General features: G+C 44.7%; 1 protein-coding gene across 19 annotated transcripts in view; it reads left to right on the top strand.

Moving 5' to 3' along the window:
• The window catches only part of adgrl2a (adhesion G protein-coupled receptor L2a), an 877,972-nt gene that overhangs the window by 657,375 nt on the left and 202,692 nt on the right, over nucleotides 1–17,905 (top strand). For all 19 annotated transcript variants that reach the window (XM_068036644.1, XM_068036649.1, XM_068036640.1 and 16 more), the window contains one exon: nucleotides 9,799–10,012. In XM_068036644.1, the coding sequence (XP_067892745.1) occupies nucleotides 9,799–10,012 (214 nt within the window). The remainder of the gene's footprint in view (nucleotides 1–9,798; nucleotides 10,013–17,905) is intronic.

The raw sequence follows: 17,905 nt of genomic DNA, 5'->3' as shown, positions 1-17,905 counted from the left end.
GGGTAACTAGGGAAAGGGTTGGCCCACTCAAGGACAGAGAAGGGAATCTATGTGTGGAGCCAGAGGAAATGGGCGAGGTACTAAATGAGTACTTTGCATCAGTATTCACCAAAGAGAAGGACATGGTAGATGATGAGCCGAGGGAAGGGAGTGTAGATAGTCTCAGTCATCTCATTATCAAAAAGGAGGAGGTGTTGGGTGTCTTGCAAAGCATTAAGGTAGATAAGTCCCCAGGGCCTGATAGGATCTACCCCAGAATACTAAGGGAGGCAAGGGAAGAATTTGCTGGGGCCTTGACAGAAACCTTTGCATCCTCATTGGCTACAAGTGAGGTCCCAGAGGACTGGAGAATAGCCAATGTTGTTCCTTTGTTTAAGAAGGGTAGCAAGGATAATCCAGGAAATTATAGGCCGGCGAGCCTTACGTCAGTGGTAGGGAAATTATTAGAGAGGATTCTTCGGGACAGGATTTACTCCCATTTGGAAACAAGCGAACTTATTAGCGAGAGGCAGCATGGTTTTGTGAAGGGGAGGTCGTATCTCACTAATTTGATTGAGTTTTTTGAGGAAGTGACAAAGATGATTGATGAAGGAAGAGCAGTAGATGTTTAGTTTAGTTTAGTTTAGTTTAGAGATACAGCACTGAAACAGGCCCTTCGGCCCACCGAGTCTGTGCCGACCATCAACCACCCATTTATACTAATCCTACCCTAATCCCATATTCCTACCACATCCCCACCTGTCCCTATATTTTCCCTACCACCTACCTATACTAGGGGCAATTTATAATGGCCAATTAACCTATCAACCTGCAAGTTTTTGGCATGTGGGAGGAAACCGGAGCACCCGGAGGAAACCCACGCAGACACAGGGAGAACTTGCAAACTCCACACAGGCAGTACCCGGAATTGAACCCGGGTCGCTGGAGCTGTGAGGCTGCGGTGCTAACCACTGCGCCACTGTGCTGCCCATCTGTGCCGCCCCGTCTATATGGACTTCAGTAAAGCCTTTGACAAGGTCCCTCATGGCAGACTGGTACAAAAGATGAAGTCACACTGGATCAGAGGTGAGCTGGCAAGATGGATACAGAACTGGCTCTGTCACAGAAGACAGAGAGTATCAGTGGATGGGTGCTTTTCTGAATGGAGGGATGTGACTCGTGGTGTTCCGCAGGGATCAGTGCTGCGACCTTTGCTGTTGGTAGAATATATAAATGATTTGGAGGAAAATATAGCTGGTCTGATTAGTAAGTTTGCGGACGACACAAAGGTTGGTGCAGTTGCGGATAGTGATGAGGATTGTCAGAGGATACAGCAGGATATAGATCAGTTGGAGACTTGGGCGGAAAAATGGGAGATGGAGTTTAATCCGGACAAATGTGAGGTTTGGAAGGTCTAATGCAGTTGGGAAGTGTACAGTAAATGGCAGAACCCTCAGGAGTATTGACAGGCAGAGAGATCTGGGCATACAGGTCCACAGGTCGCTGAAAGTGGCAACATAGGTGGATAAGGTAGTCAAGAAGGCATACGGCATGCTTGCCTTCATCGGTCGGGGCATAGAGTATAAAAATTGGCAAATCATGCTGTAGCTGTACAGAACCTTAGTTAGGCCACTCTTAGAATATTGCGTGCAATTCTGGTCGCCACACTACCAGAAGGACGTGGAGGCTTTGGAGAGGGTACAGAGGAGGTTTACCAGGATGTTGCCTGGTCTGGAGGGCATTAGCTATGAGGAGAGGTTGGATAAACTCGGATTGTTTTCACTGGAATGACGGAGGTGGAGGGGTGACATGATAGAGGTTTACAAAGTTATGAGTGGCATGGACAGAGTGGATAGTCAGAAGCTTTTTCCCAGGGTGGAAGAGTCAGTTACTAGGGGACATAGGTTTAAGATGTGAGGGGCAAAGTTTAGAGGGGATGTGCGAGGCAAGTTCTTTACACAGAGGGTGGTGAGTGCCTGGAACTTGCTGCCGGGGGAGGTGGTGGAAGCAGGTACGATAGCGACATTTAAGAGGCATTTTGACAAATACATGAATAGGATGGGAATAGAGGGATACGGTCCCCGGAAGTGCAGAAGGTTTTAGTTTAGACAGGCATCAAGATAGGCGCAGGCTTGGAGGGCCGAATGGCCTGTTCCTGTGCTGTACTGTTCTTTGTTCTTTGTTTGTTCTCTGCACTAATGCTTTGTCTTTCATCACACCATTAACACACTCTGCCATTGCCTTTGCTCCATGACCTCCTTGTCAGCTATTCTCTGTGACCCTCTGTCCTCGCAACACGTTCCCTTTTGTTCACTTTTGCCCCACCTCTGCTTTTTTTGCTTAAAACCTATTACATTTCTAACCTTTGCCAGTTCTGATGAAAGGCCACTGACCTGAAACGTTAACTCTGTTTCTCTCTCCACGGATGCTGCCAGACCTGCTGAGTATTTCCAGCACTTTTTGTTTTTATTTCAGATTTCCAGCATCTGCAGTATTTTGCTTTTATTATAACATTTACCATTATGCTAGTTGGTAGCACTCTTGTCACTGATTCAGAAGATTCTGGGTTCAAGTACCATCCAGGGCTTGAACATAAAAAGCAAGGCTGACACTCCAGTGAGGAAGTGCTGCACTGTTGGCGGTGCTATCTTTTGGACGAGATGTTAAACCGAGGCCCCAATTGCCTGCTTGGGTGGATGTAAAAGATCCCACAGCACTATTTCGAAGAAGAGCAGGGGAGTTCTCTCCGGTGTCCTGACCAATATAAATCCCTCAACCAGCATCACTAAAACAGATGATCTGGTCATTATTACATTGCTGTTTGTGGGAGCTTGCTGTGTGCCAATTGGCTGTGTTTCCTATATTACAGCAGTTACTACACTTCAAAAGTGCTTCATTGGCTGTAAAGTACTTTGAGACATCAGATGGTCATGAAAAGCACTATATAAATGCAAGTCTTATTTTTCTTTGTCAACGCATTGCCCCTTTAACGTAATAGCCTACTTTACTTGTATGAGTCGCCCACACAGCGCTGCGATAATTGGAATTGATTGAACATTTTTAATTGTCACAAAATGAATTAGTGATGTGTTGACTTTCCATTGAGCTGTCTGGTACAGGCAGGTTACAAGTAACCTACACAAGCTTGATCTGTACATTCCCAATCTTTTATTCTGTCTGTTTCCTCCTATCCCCTTTATGTACTGAATGTGTCAACGTCTCGCTAGGGTGCAGTTCTGCAGCTGCTGGCAGAGCCTCTTTGGACCCGACCCAAGCATCTGCCCAGCAAATGGATAAAAACTTGAAGGAGAAAAGTAACTGCAGGGATATGGGGAAAGAGTGGTGGGGAGTGGGTATAACTGGATTGTACTTTGAAAGAACCGAAGCAGCCTTGATGGGCCGAATGGCCTTCATCTGCGCTGTGCTATTCCATAATGCTAAGTGTGAGTCGCAATAGTGAATGTCAGAAAAGCTATTCAGCTGCATGATGAATTACAATCAAGTCAGGTCCCATCTTCACCCCGCTTTTATTTTGCTCTTGTAGTAAGGTAGTTGGGTAGTAACTTGTCAGGGTTGACACAAGACTCCCAAAACAAAGCTTTCTACTTCGAGCTCCGTCACTGCAAGAGGCTACCAGGAGGGCAGACGAAACACATCAGGATATACTTAAAGCCTCTCTGAAAACATGTGACATCAAATGTGATCCGTGGGAATCTCTTGTCAGAGACTGCCCAAAATGTAGAAGAAGCAGTCAGTTCGAACAATGTTGACATGCCCAGCTAGTGACCAAGTGCAAACAGCATAAGGAGCCTTCGGAAATTCGAGCAACCCATTCACTCGCCTCACCCAACACTACCTGCCCCACCTGTGGCCGAGTCTGCGGATCCAGAATTGGACTATTCGGTCACCTAAGGACCCACAACCCTGGAGTGGAAGAAAGTCCCCCTCGTTCCCGAGGGACTGCCTAAGAGAGAGAAAAGAGAGGTAGTAACTCAGCACAAATAGGGAGTTGGAAACTGGCACCTCCCAATCGCTGTGACTTGCTTACTAGCTCGGCCTGCAGGAGAGTTCTCAGCTTTGGTTTAAAAGCTGGATGGGTTAGCCAAAGATGAGGCTCATTCAGCACAGTTCCGGCATGTAACCCTGCAAGATGCTCTTGGCGCACTTAACTAGCAAGTTGTAACATTTACATAGAAGTTTAATGTATCCTAAAATTCAATTCGACATTCAATTAACAAAATAATTGGTTGGCGGAGCCCTAAAGCCTTGTTTACGTTGCGGCTGTAAATTCTAAAACAAATTTGTAAATGTTTTTCCAAAGAGGAAGCAGGTAAATTATTCCCAGGCCTCTGCAAATGCCTGTCTGTAATCCTGAACTAAAGGAGTTTAGATGTTGGTAGCTGAGTGATCAAGCAGAGACTCTTGAGCTATGATTACTGCTCCCCCCATTACTTGGGGCTGGAGGCAGACCAAATCGAAGGAGGCTAATGACTGCCTCTGGAAAAGTTATAGGAACGCAGGAACAGGCGTAACCCATTTAACCTCTTGAGTCGGTTCCGCCATTCAATGAGATCATGGCTGGTCTGTGACCTAAATCCTTTGCCCTATATCCCTCAATACCTTTATCTAACAAAAAAATTATCAATCTCAGTTTTAAAATGAACAATTGATCCAGCATCAATTGTCACTTGCAGAAGAGAGTTCCACGCTTGTACCACCCTTTGCATGAAGAAATGTTTCCTAATTTCACTCCTGAAAGGTCTGGCTGTCCCCTAGTCCTATACTCCCAACCAGCAGAAATAGGGTAGATTGGGCAAAACTATCAGTTCCCCTTAGTATCTTGAAAACTTTGATCAAACCACCTCTTAACCGTCTAAATTTCAGGGAATACAACCCTAGTTTGTTTAATCTCTCCTTGTAGCTTAACCCTGAGAGTCCAGGTATCATTCCATTAAATCTATGCTGCACTCCCTTCGAGGCCCATATATCCTTCCTAACGTGTAGTGCCCAGAACTGCTCACAGTACTCCGGGTGTTTTATAAGCAGGGCTTTGTATAGCTGAAGCATGACTTCTATCCCTTTTGTATTCTAATCCTCTAGATATAAAGGCCAGCATTCCATTAGCCTGTTTGATTATTTTCTGTACCTGTCTCTTTGCACCTTCACTGTTTCTAGCTTTTCACCATTTAGAAAGTACCCTGTTCTATCCTTTTTAAGGTCCAATGTGGATGACCTCACACTTGCTTACATTGAAATCCATTTGCCACAGTTTTGTCCATTCACTTAATCTCATATCTTTGTAATTTTACACTTCCTTCTACACACTAACAATACTGCCTGTCTTTGTGTCATATGCAAATTTGGATATGTGGCTTTCTATCCTTTCAACTAACTTATTAATAAATGTGATTAATTCTTGAGGCTCCAACACAAAGCCTTGCAGGACTCCACTACTCAAATGCTGTTAATTTGAGTACCTGCCCATTATCACTACTTTCTGTCTCCTTTCACTCAGCCAATTTCCTAACCAGGTCAAAGTTGGGTACTTGTCATTGGAGTGAGTTTTCCCTAAATTATGATGTTGCCAGTGAGATTCCTGAACATCTGTCTTCAGTGGTGCATTAGGGGTGTGAACAAGCCCTCATGGGTTTCCTCCCTGGTCTCTCTGCAGTCTTCAACACAACAGACCGATCTCCTCTCCGGCCTCTCTTGCACTTTCCAGCTGTGTTGAACCGTCCTGTCTTGGTCTCATTCGTACCTATCTAATCATAGTCAGAGCTTCTCTTCTCACCCTAACATCTCTCCCCCAAAGATCCATCCTTGGACCCCTCCTTTTTTTTTCTCATCTGTGTGCCACTGTGTGACATTGGCTGGGCTTTAACGGACACCCGGGAGTGGGCGAAGAGGGTGGGGAGTGGGGGCAGGGGGTGCTGTGCCTGTCGCCTACCCGCTCTTGCTATTTCACCAGTGGCGGGGGAGGTGGCAAGAGGCCCCTCTGACTTTAGGCCAATTAATGGCCACTTAAGGGCCTCTTTCCCGCCATTCTGATGAAAGGTCACTCAAACCTGAAATGTTAACTCTTGTTTTTCTGTCCACAGATGCTGCCTGACTTGCTGAGTATTTCCAGCATTTTCTGTTTTTGTTTCAGATTTCCAGCATTGCAATATTTTGCTTTTATGTCACTAAAACAGCTCATGTGCTCATTATCACATTGCTGTTTGTGGGAGCTTGCTGTGCACAAATTGGCTGCTATGTTTCCTACATTACAACAGTGACTACATTTCAAAAAGTACTTATCTGGCTGTAAAGCATTTTGGGGCATCCTGAGAGGTGCTATATAAATTTAAGTTTGTTTGTTCTTTGAATGCATGACTTTTTATTGTTACGCGGTGTCTTTAATGTAGAAGTAAGTTCCAAGAGATCCACAGGATCGTAAGGAAAACAGATGCCTAGCTAAGCGAGACATTTTGAAGGATGGGCCTAAGCTTGTCAAAGAGGCTGCTAAGGCTCAGCCAAGACTGAAAATTTCCTTTGTACGATATTGTGGTCATGTCAGTCTTTGTTGAATATCATACAGTGCAGTGCATCAGCACAACTCCATACCAGATTGTCTGGTTCAGGTCTGCTTTCAATTCCCAACCTTCAGTGGAGGATTCCTGATTAAGTAAAGTGAAGTGAGAACTGAATTAAATCTGGATGTGAACTCCAAAGCTGCTGGGAAGGGTGTGGACTTAATCAAGGCCAATAGAAAGAATCTCAATATTTAACTTGTTGCAATCTTTTGTGATCTTGAAGACCTAGAGTCAGAATGGCACACAAGGAAACCATTTGAGTCCATGTCGGCAATTCGGTCAGTCTTATTCCCCCACTCGATTCCTGTAACCTTGCAAGTTTATTTCCTTCAAGTGCCCATGAATTTCTTTTTGAAATCATTGATCATCTCCGCTTCCACCAACCCCTTGTAGGCAGCGAGCTCCTGGTCTTAAATCAGTATTCCTTGGCCCTGAACCGTCAGCTAATGGTAACAGCGTTTCTTTGTTTACCTTATCTAAACCTGTCAGAATCTTGTACCCCTCTATCAAATCTCCCCTCCATCTCCTTTACGCCAAGGAGAACAACCCCAGATTCTCCTAACTAACTTTGTAGTTAAATTCTCTCTCAGAATCATAGAATGGTTACAAAACACAAGGAGGCCATTCAGCCTGTTGTGTCTGTGCTGGCACTCTGAAGGAGCAATTTACCTAGTGCCACTCCCCCACCTTCTCCGCATAGCCCTGCACGTTCTCCCTTTTCACAAATAACAATCCAATTTCCTATTGAAAGCTTGAATTGAACCTGCCTCCACCACACTCAGGCAGTGTATTCCAGATCCTAACCACTTGCTGTGTGAAAAAGTTTTTCCTCATGTCGCTGTGGCTTTTTTTGCCAGTTAGCTTAAATCTGTGCCCTCTGCTTCTCGATCCTTCCACCAATGTACCCTGTATTTTAAATAAAAACAAGAAGTGCTGGAACCACTCAGCAGGTCTGGCAGCATCTGTGGAAAGAGAAGCAGAGTTAATGTTTCGGGTCAGTGACCCTTCTTCGGACCCTTCTTCAGAGTTCCGAAGAAGGGTCACTGACCTGAAACGTTAACTCTGCTTCTCTTTCCACAGATGCTGCCAGACCTGCTGAGTGGTTCCAGCATTTCTTGTTTTTATTTTAGATTTCCAGCATCCGCAGTATTTTGCTTTTATTGCCCTGTGTTTTATATTGTCTCTCCGCGTTCTTTCTACCAAAATGAATCACTTCACACTTCTCTGCATTAGAGTTCATCTGCCTCTTGTCTGCCCATTCCACCAACCTGTCTGTTCTTTTGAAGTTCTACACTATCCTCCTCACAGTTCACATACTTCCAAGTTTTGTATTATTCACACATTTTGAAATTGTACCATGTACATCAAGGTCTCGGCCACTAATATATATCAGCAAGAGCAGGGGCCCTTACACCAACCCCTGGGGAACTACACTATAAAACTACTAATCTCTCTCCTATCACTCAGCCAATTTTGTATCCATTTTTCTACTGTCCCTTTTATTCCTTGAACTATAACTTTGCTCACAAGTCGGTTGTGCGGCACTTTATCAAATGTCTTTTGGAAGTCCATGTACACCACGTTCCTCTGTCTCCGCACAATGTTTAGAAGTGCCATTAAGTTTGTATTGCCGCTTCCTAGTCTTTCTGCCAAAATGCATCATCTCATACTACTTTATTCAATTCCATCTGCTACTTGTCTGCCTGTCAGAACACCTTGTCACCTTCTCAACTCTCTAAGGGGAAAAGTAAAGTCCTAACTTCTCAAGTCTTCCGTCATAACTGTGGCTTCTCATCTCTTGTAAGACCCGAGTGAGTCCATACCTCACCTTTTCCACTGCTTTTATGTCCTTGCTATAATGTGAAGCCCAAACATAATAGATATCACTCCAACTGTGGCCTTACTAAGGTCTTCTACAAGCTAAAATACAGTCTCTAGGTACCAAGCTGTGTTTATAGTCTTATATACTTGGTCTCCTGCCTTTAATGACCAGTTTATTGGCACACCAAGCTCTCATGATGCCCTTGAAAATCTTATCATTCTATTCTCTTTCCCTAATCTTATTTCCGAACCACTTCTACTGTGCAAACCGCATTCTGCTACGTGTCTACTCATCAAGTTTACCTACGCCTGTCCAGTTCACACCCCCCAATATGGCGTCAGAAGAGAATCTCTATTATTCCTTCAGCACTTTAATGAAAGGAAAATTGGGCAGCTCTATATGGGCAACCAATCTGATTATTGCTTGTTTTTTATACTATGGCCAGAAGTTAAACTTAACCCTCTGTGTGTAAGTAATACATAAGCAAGAGAAGATTTCTCGGAATGGGGAGATGTGGTGAATGGTATTCTCACACCAGCTCCTGTGGACCATCCCTCACCACATCTCACGAGGCAAAGAAAATTTCAGGTACTCCACCCTTAGGTTTCTACCCTCAAATCATCTCTCTGTAAGTGTGGTCACATTCCCCTTTCATTCCATTTTTTCCATAAGTATTTTGCAAAGGATGGTACAAGCGTGGAACTCTCTGCTGCCAAAGCAAAATACTGTGGAAGCTGGAAATCTGAAATAAAACGGAAAATGCTGGAAATACTGAGCAGCTCTCGCAGCATCTAATTAATGTTTCTCTGTCCGCAGATGCTTCCTGAGCTCCTGAACATTTTCTGTCTTTATTTTTTCTGTTTGTTTTTTTGAAGAGTCCAGTGCAGTTAATCAAGCCTAAAATTCCTTATTGGTGGGTTCAGCTCATGTCCAAGTAATAAATCAATATTCCCCTCTGCCCCCTACACATACACACCATTTCCCCCCCTCCTCTCCTGAAGGCAGGTTACAAATGAGGAATCTAATATCAAGTCATGGCCAAATGTCCTAATGTGTGAGCATGCACAATGCTCTCAGTCTGCACACTTGTCCGTGAATTTTCCGGAAGGGCAGAGCAGGCTTAAGGAGCAGGCTGAATGGCCAACTCTGCTGTTCCTATGACATAGGGCAATGTTTGGGAGCAGGAACACAGGCTGTTTTGCTCGTTTCTCCACCGCCCACCCCTTCCCTAACCCAGGGACTTTGAGATAAATTATAGCAACACCCCCTACCATGACCATCCCACCCTTCCACCTCTTGGCTTTGATGAGCGAGGATCTTCAGTGAGAATTGATAGTTTCTCCTTTGCTGTTGCTAGGTTGCTGACTTTGCCATTGATCAACAACAAACTTTCAACAAAAAAAAAATCCCTGTTGTGTTTTCCAGGCTTCAGCCGAGCGGCCTTGCCCTTCGGGCTGGTAAGGAGGGAGCTGTCCTGCGAGGGCTACCCCATTGACCTCCGCTGTCCAGGAAGTGATGTCATCGTGATCGAGAGCGCCAACTACGGTCGGACAGATGACAAGATCTGTGACGCTGACCTTTTCCAGATGGAAAACGTGCAATGCTACCTCCCAGATGCTTTCAAAATCATGACACAGAGGTACAGTGCTGTCACTTCGTCCAATATTCAAACCTTGCCAATTAACTGTTCTAGGTACCAGACTTAAGGCTCAGTGGAATGTACTGTTGTCTCTGAGTCGGATGGTCATGGGTTCAAGTCCCACTCCAGAGACTTGAGCTCAAAGTCTAGGCTGACACCCCAGTGCAGTACTGAGGAGTGCTGCACTGTTAACAGTGCCATCTTTCAGAAGAGATGTTAAACCAGCCCTTGCTATCCTTCTTGAGTGGTTGTAATAGATCCCATGGCACTATTTTAAAGAACAGTAGAGGCATTCCCCCCACCTGGTGTCCTGGCAAATATTTATCCCTCAACCAACATTGCTAAGGTAGATTACCTGATCATTATTTCATTGCTGTTTGTGGGTGCTTGCTGTGTGCAAATTGACTGCTGCCTTTTCCTTCTTTACAACTGTGCCTACACTTCAAAAAGTACTAAATTGACTATAAAGCACCTTGAGGCACCCTGAGGTCATGAAAGGTGCAATATATATTCAAATGCATCTTTGTAACCAGGTCCATCAGGATTGTGAGTGTGATGAAGTAAATGAGCTATTGATTTTTGCTAAATGAAGTCAGACAGTCTTTTTGCAAGTGTAGAAAGGGAATGGTTGGCCAATTGGAGATTTAAATTATTTGGAATTTTTCTCTCTCTATGTGCTTCCAATGGTAATAATTCTCACAATGATTTCCCAACATATCATATGTTTGAAAGTGCCAAGAACTGGGGTGGATTTTCTCCCTTTTTATTTTTAAATGGCTCTTCTCGAAGGCTGAGGCACATGCTGGACAGGATAATCAGCTCTCTGCCGAGTGCCCTCACGTACATCCTGCGCATCTCTTGATGAGTGCATGCGGTCTGTTCGGCCTGTCATCACTCGGCATCCCGACAAGCTAGACTACGCAACAGGAGTCGATGTGTAACAACAACAGATTGCCTTTACATAGCACCTCCAACATAGCAAAATCTCCCAAGGCACTTTACAAGAGCGTCATCAAACTAAATTTTGATACCGAGCTACATAAGGAGATATTAATGCAGATGCTTGGTCAAAGAGAGAGGTTTTAAGGGGCATCTTAAAGGAGGAAAGAGAGGCAGAGAATTCTAGAGCTTAGGACTCCAGCAGCTGAAGGCATAGCCATCAATGGTAGAGTGATCAGGAGCAGGAACACTCCCCTGCATCCTTATCCCAGATGCACTGAATTCAACTCTCGCACTGACCATTAAGAGCCTCTGTGCAGGCCAAGAATCAACCCTGGGACTTTCTAGGCCTGTATAGCTGAGCCAATGGCTCCCTTAGCATCTACCTTTTAGGCATCAAGAACTTTATTGGGGAGATTCTTGCTTGCTGTGCTTGCCTTTGACTCCTTCTGAATCCCAGCTGTACAATTTTGCTGTTTTTTTTCCCCCTCCCCAAAAGGGGAAAAAAAAACTTTACAGTCATTAAGGGGGTAATTATGCAGGATTTAGCTGCACAAAATGTGCACGTTAATGGACACACACAATTAACAGAAAGCGGACTAATTCAATAAAACAAACATTAGTGTTAAATGCTTTTCAGCCGCTTGTGTAATCTAAACGCGATGTCGTTGGACTCCTGGGAAATTTAAAGCAATTTGATTTGAAAAATGTGACAGTTCTGAGTGATTTTCACTTCAGGCCTCTAATTTGGATGGAAAGATTATTTAAAAAGAAAAAAATCTACCAAAAACTCTTAGAGATTCAAATTTATCCGCCGCTAACATGCGCCAGCACAGCACTGATTTTATAGAGTCCGATGGAGTTTTGCCAGTTCTCTCCTGCAATACATCAATGTCTGTCAAGCAACGGAATCTGTTTCATCTTTTTAGGTTTTGGCACAAAGCACTTTTTATTGCAGTTAAACATTAAGGAATTAATTTAGAATATGTGTCTGAATGCAGTTTGGCGCCAGTCTAAGAGAATCCCACGGCTGCCACATTCAATCCCGTTTTAAAGTACAAAGCCACGCGTGGTAGGACTTGGCACTTGTTTAACTCTTTCCTCTCCTCCTGTGTTTCTCCCCTCTTTTCCCTTGCCCGTTGTAGTAGTGGGGTGGGGGGGGGGTGGGTGAGGTGCTGCTACACAGGCGAGAGATGCTGCTACACAGGCGAGCGCTGCTGCTTCACCCAAACAGCCGTGCCTGAACGGAGACAATGGAGTCTGAGCAAGGCTTATTAAGCCCCCAGTTTTTATTTTGAGTAAGGATGAAGCCCCTTAATGTGGCTAAAATATTTGAGTGCTTCAGTCATACAGTGCCAATGGTCAATGGGGATTCAGTGGAGGCCTAACCATTTAATAGGGGCTGTCCTTCCAGGATTTTGACCCAGTGACAGTGAAGGAACGGTGATATAGTTCCAAGTCAGGATGGTGTATGACTTGGAGGGGAACTTTCAGGTTGTGTGTTTCGATGTGTCTGCTGCCCTTGACATTTTAGGTGATAAAGGTCGTAGGTTTGGAAGGGGCTGACAAAGGAGCTTTGTGAGTTGCTGAAGTGCATCTTGTAGATGGTATACACTGATGGTACCATTCTTGACTGTGCATCGGTGGTGGAGGGAGTGAAATTTTAAGGTGGTGGATGGGGTGTTGATCAAGTGTTGCAGCGAATAACTTGCCTTCTGACTCCCAGTGCCTGTCCACCATCTGCAAGGCACAAGTCAGGAGTGTGATGGAATATTCTCCACTTGCCTGGGATGAGTGAAGCTCCAACAACACTCAAGAAGCTCGACACCATCCAGAATAAAGCAGCCCGTTTGATTGACATCATCCCTGAACGAATATATAAAAAAGCGGGACGCTTTGCCCTGGATGGTGTCGAGCTTCTTGAGTGTTGTTGGAGCTGCACACATTCAGGCAAGTGGAGAGTATTCCATCACCCTTCTGACTTGTGCCTTGTAGATGGTGGACAGGCTTTGAGCTCCATCTCATTTCCAAGCAACAACAAAAATAACCCCCAGTAAGTGATGGTGTGGGGAAGTCTGTCAGCCTTTCTGTAAACACTCCACTTTCTCACCTGACTCCCAGGCTGCTCCAAGTGACTCAATTAACAAGGCTGGGGAGGGCTGCTCAGTGGGCTGCATGTGTGCCAGCATGCGACTGGCTGTGGTCCCAGTTCCACTGTGCCAGGACTGTTACTGTCCCATTGTGTGTATTCTGGGACTGTGCTTCAGATCACATCACAAGTACAATGCAGTCTTCATGTGAAATACAAACCTACATTGCCACCCATTAGGAATAGGGCTTTGAAAAAAAAAATCCCCTTCCTATCCCTGGGTCCTGGGACACTGAGGTCCATGAGTTAGCCTAGCTGCCAATCAAACCTGATCACTTCAGACTGGCAATTGAATCTTGAATTTTTCAGTGTGGCTGCTTATGTCTGCCATGTCTACAGCAACCATGTTAGCAGGGGCGTTTAATGTATTATAAATGCATATGCTTATGATTAGCTGCTAGGCTTTTGAGGCCAGCACTAAGCTAAAACATATTGTAAGATTAAGATGAGAGTAATAGCTTTTTTTTTTAAATAACCGGTTGTGAGAGTTTTTAGAAAACCCCATTGCAGTGGTTTTCAAACTTTAATGTGTGCGGAACCCTGCACATATCAGCACACTCCAGGGGACTCCTTGCAAATGCTACCACATTCACCAGGGCCCCCTACAAGTATTGACACTCCCAAGCATCCCCTACAAGTACTGTAGTCAGACAGTCATGGGTTCAAGTCCTGTTTCAGATATTTAAGCACGTAATCTAGGCCAAACAAACTCCAGTGCAGTACTGAGGGAGTGCTGCACGGTCGGAAGTGCCATCTTTTGGATGACATATTAAACCGAGGCCCCGCCTGCACTCTCGGGTAGACGTGAAAGATCCTACAGTCACTATTTTTGAAGAAGAGCAGGAGAGTTCTCAACAATATTTTCCCTCTGCGAATATCACTAAAAACAGATGATCTGATGGTTATCACGTTGCTGTTTTTGGGAGCTTGCTGTGTGCAAATTGCCTACATTACAACAGTGACTACACTTCAAAAGTACATTGGCCGTCAAGCACTTTGGGACATCCTGAGGCCGTGAAAAGTGCTAAATAAGTGCAAGTCTCTCTCTCACTCACTCTATCTGTCTCTCTCTCTCACTCTATCTCTCTCTCACTCTATCTCTCTCTCTCTCTCACTCTATCTCTCTCTCTCTCTCACTCTATCTATCTCTCTCTCTCGCTCTATCTCTCTCTCTCGCTCTATCTCTCTCTCTCTCTCTCTCGCTCTATCTCTCTCTCTCTCTCGCTTTGCTCTATCTCTCTCTCTGTCTCTCTCTCTTTCTTCTCCCCCCTCTCTCCTGCAAGTATTAACACATGCCTGAGCACCCCCTCCAAGCACTAACACATTCCCTAGGATCACCTGAGGAAAAACTTTTTCACAAGTGGTTAAGGTCTGGAATGCGCTGCCTGAGAGTGCGGTGGAGGCAGGTTCAACTGAAGCATTCAAAAGGGAATTAGACGGTTATATGAAAAGGAAGAATGTGCAGGGTGATTGGGGAGAAGGCAGGGGAATGGAACTGAGGGAGTTGCTCTTTCAGAGAGCTGGTGCAGACATGATGGGCCGAATGGCCTCCTTCTGCCCAGTAACCATTCTGTGATTCTGTGAATGCTGAGACGTGCTGTTAACCGATGGCCACACACTTGGGGGATCTTCCGGGTGCAGTCAGCGGATAGCAATCGGTGCAGTCAAACCTGGCTCGATATCCAACACTGAAACCAAAACCAGTTGCAGAACCCCCATCGCAATCAGCAGGGGCCATAAATCAATCCTTGGGTCCTTTTGACTTGATGGTTTTTACCCACTAAAGCATTGAAATGCCCCCACTTATTCTAATCAACCTTCTCAGGCTCCAACCTGCAAAGTATACTCAGGGTTGTACAGCACCAACCTGCAGAAGATTCCTTTAGAAACCTCAAACGCAAACAGTTTTGAGCCGATTATAAATCCTATCACGGTGTGGAATCTGAATCTCTGACCCCCCCTGCGGTATGACCTTTGTCACTTCATGCAAATATTAGTTTGAAGAATAAATTCTTTTGAGCACAATACTTCATAAACCCTGCAGAGTGCTAAGCAAGAGGCAGCATAACCCTAACTTACTAATGCTACTGTTCATACTCATCATTCTTTATCCTTTCCAAAAAAGATAAACTATAAACAAGGATCATAAATAAAATTTGGTGCTGCTTCAACCCAAATCTCTCATGATTTGCAGGCCAGGGAGTGTGAGAGATTGCACGGTGTCTTTTATTACAGAAGTTCATTCAATTTTTTGAGACAAGTCACTCAGAGCGAGTCTGCCTTTCTACCAGATAATTTGATCAAGTGTGCAGATTAATAATATTTCTTCCTGAGATGACAGTGCAAAAATACCATAAAACATCAGAGAGTATAACTTTCACCAACTTGTGGAAAGAAAAGATTTGCATTTATATAGTGCCCTTTGCCAACTCAGGACATCCCAAAGCATTTTATAGCCAATGAAGTACTTCTGAATTGTCGTCACTGTTGGAATGTAGAAAACATGGCAGCCAATTTGTGCACCGCAAGATTCCACAAACAGCAATCTAGGATCTGTTACATCCACCACAGAGGGCAGGCAGGGCCTTGGATTTTAATGTCTCATCTGAAAGATGGCACCTGCAGCAGATCAGCACTCCCTCAGTGGAGTGTCAGCCTGGATCTTTGTGCTCAGTTCTTGGAATGGAACCCACAACCTTTTGAATCAGAGGTAAGAGCAATTAGCCATGGCTGACTGGTTTGTGAATGAATTTTTCAGCAGCATGTGAATGCCAAGTACAAAAACAGATTGAGATCAAGCTAGTTCCCGAATGTTACTCCTTAATTGAAGATGGCCTCCCTTGAGCAATATCGTATGGCACAATTGTCATGTAAATCTTCAATATTGTAAATGTTCCACGTGACAATGCTCTGACTCAAACTGCAGATGGGCGCTAACCCCCCGAGTGCCGTGATTGGTACAGAATGCAATGGAGATGTTGTTGATTTAGTGGAGGTTGGGGGGGGGAGGGGCGAGGAGAGGGTGGGGGGGTGGGGGGTGTTGGTGACCATTGAGGTTTCAGGCTTGTCGCAAAAAGAAAAGTTGATGACAAATCTCTTAGCACAGCAGGTTATCAAGATGCTGCCGAGCTCTGTGTGCATAATAGTCAGCTGCAAGGACATATCTGGAAAGGATGGGCTGGATTGTTAACCTATTTAAATTATACAATTATTAATGAAGTATAAGGGTACTGGCATAAAAATGACATCAAGGTAACAATGTCGCGAAATCTGTGTAATATTTTTCAGTCGATAGACTTGCTTTGAGGAATACCTGTGTTTCAGAGGAAATAGGCTGATCAAATGTTTTCTATTTACAATTTAATGTATGCTCACTTACTGGTTTGAGATGGTTATACATTATTCCCAGCCTTTATTTTTGCAGCCAGCCCCCAAACCTTTATTGTTAAATGAAGGTTCAGTGAATGTAATTAGTTGGTGCATGGTTCCATTGTCAAAGGACGGAAATCAAACCAAAAAGAAACGCTCCGAAGCAATTTAACCAATCAGTGTTAATGGGGCCAAGTCATTCAGGCTGTTTTGATAATGTAACAAGAGTAGCCTTTAACAGGAAGGTAATGGTCTGCACAGGTCTGCTGGATCAAAAGAAAAACCCTTCGGGTATGGCCAGACACTGTTGCATCAATGCGTTGGGATTGGGTGTGTTGGCTTTCAGCTTATCAATGCTTAAAATGTTTGTGTGAGATTCCTCTGTCTCCTACATTTCCCCGAGGCGTTGACTGGTTTACTTAAAATGGGTTTAGCCCCTTTGTTCAAATAGCGGACCAGAAATTCTAACAAGAATGAGTTAAGCATTTGTCCACTCGTATTCCAAAAGCACAATCTCAGTATTTGGACCTCAAGCCTGTGAAGTTCCTCCTGTCCGTAACTTTTTTCCCCCTTCCTCCAGCTCACAGACTTTTAAAGCCTCAAGTCACTTCTCCCTGTTTTACATTTTTTTGTGATTGATGTTGTAATGTTTCCTGCATTACAATAGTGAGACAGTTCAAATTGGTTGTAAGGCACTTTTGGGACCTCCTGAGGTCATGAAAGATGCTATAAGCACAAGCACTTTCTTTCTAGCTCTCTTTCCGACCCACTCCCCCTTTCCCTCACTCCCGCTGTCTCGCTCTCTTCTTTCTCACTCTCCCGCTCACTTTCTCGCTCCCACTCGCCTCCTCTTTCTCTTGGACACACTGTCTCTCTCTTTCTCTCTTTTCTTTTTGCTGCTTCGTCCTTGGTGGTGCCTTGGGCTGTGGGCCTTCACCTTGGCTTCTTATTGTTAAGAGAATAAAATATTGGCAATGGTGCTGTTGGTAATGCTGAATCTATTTACTGGGCATTTGGGGTTGCACCTTGCCACTGACATCTGCATCACCACTAACCTTGAACAATGCCCACTACCCTCAACTTAAGCTTGTCCTGTGTTCCTGGACTAATGCCGCCTCTTGCTGTTATCCCAGGGAGTCTTTGCTAGATTTAGTAGGAAGATTACAATGGGCCGGATTACAATGGGCCAAATGGCCATAAATTACTCTATGGCCTGAATTTTATGTCCCACCCCCAAACCCCTGCCCCCCCCCCCTCTTCAGCCGGGAGTAGACTGGAAAGCAGCGGGGTGTGTAAAATTGAGTGGGAGGCAGTGGGGAGGGAGTGCTGGTCCTGTCGCCTATCTGCCCCCACTGCTATTTTACCAGCAGTGGGGGAGGTGGCAAATGGTTCACCTGCCCCAGCCAATCAAGACCCTTAAGTGGTCAATTAATTGC

Source organism: Heterodontus francisci, chromosome 8 (genome assembly GCF_036365525.1).
Source record: "Heterodontus francisci isolate sHetFra1 chromosome 8, sHetFra1.hap1, whole genome shotgun sequence".
NCBI lineage: Eukaryota > Metazoa > Chordata > Chondrichthyes > Heterodontiformes > Heterodontidae > Heterodontus > Heterodontus francisci.
This window is presented reverse-complemented; position numbering and strand designations above follow the sequence as displayed.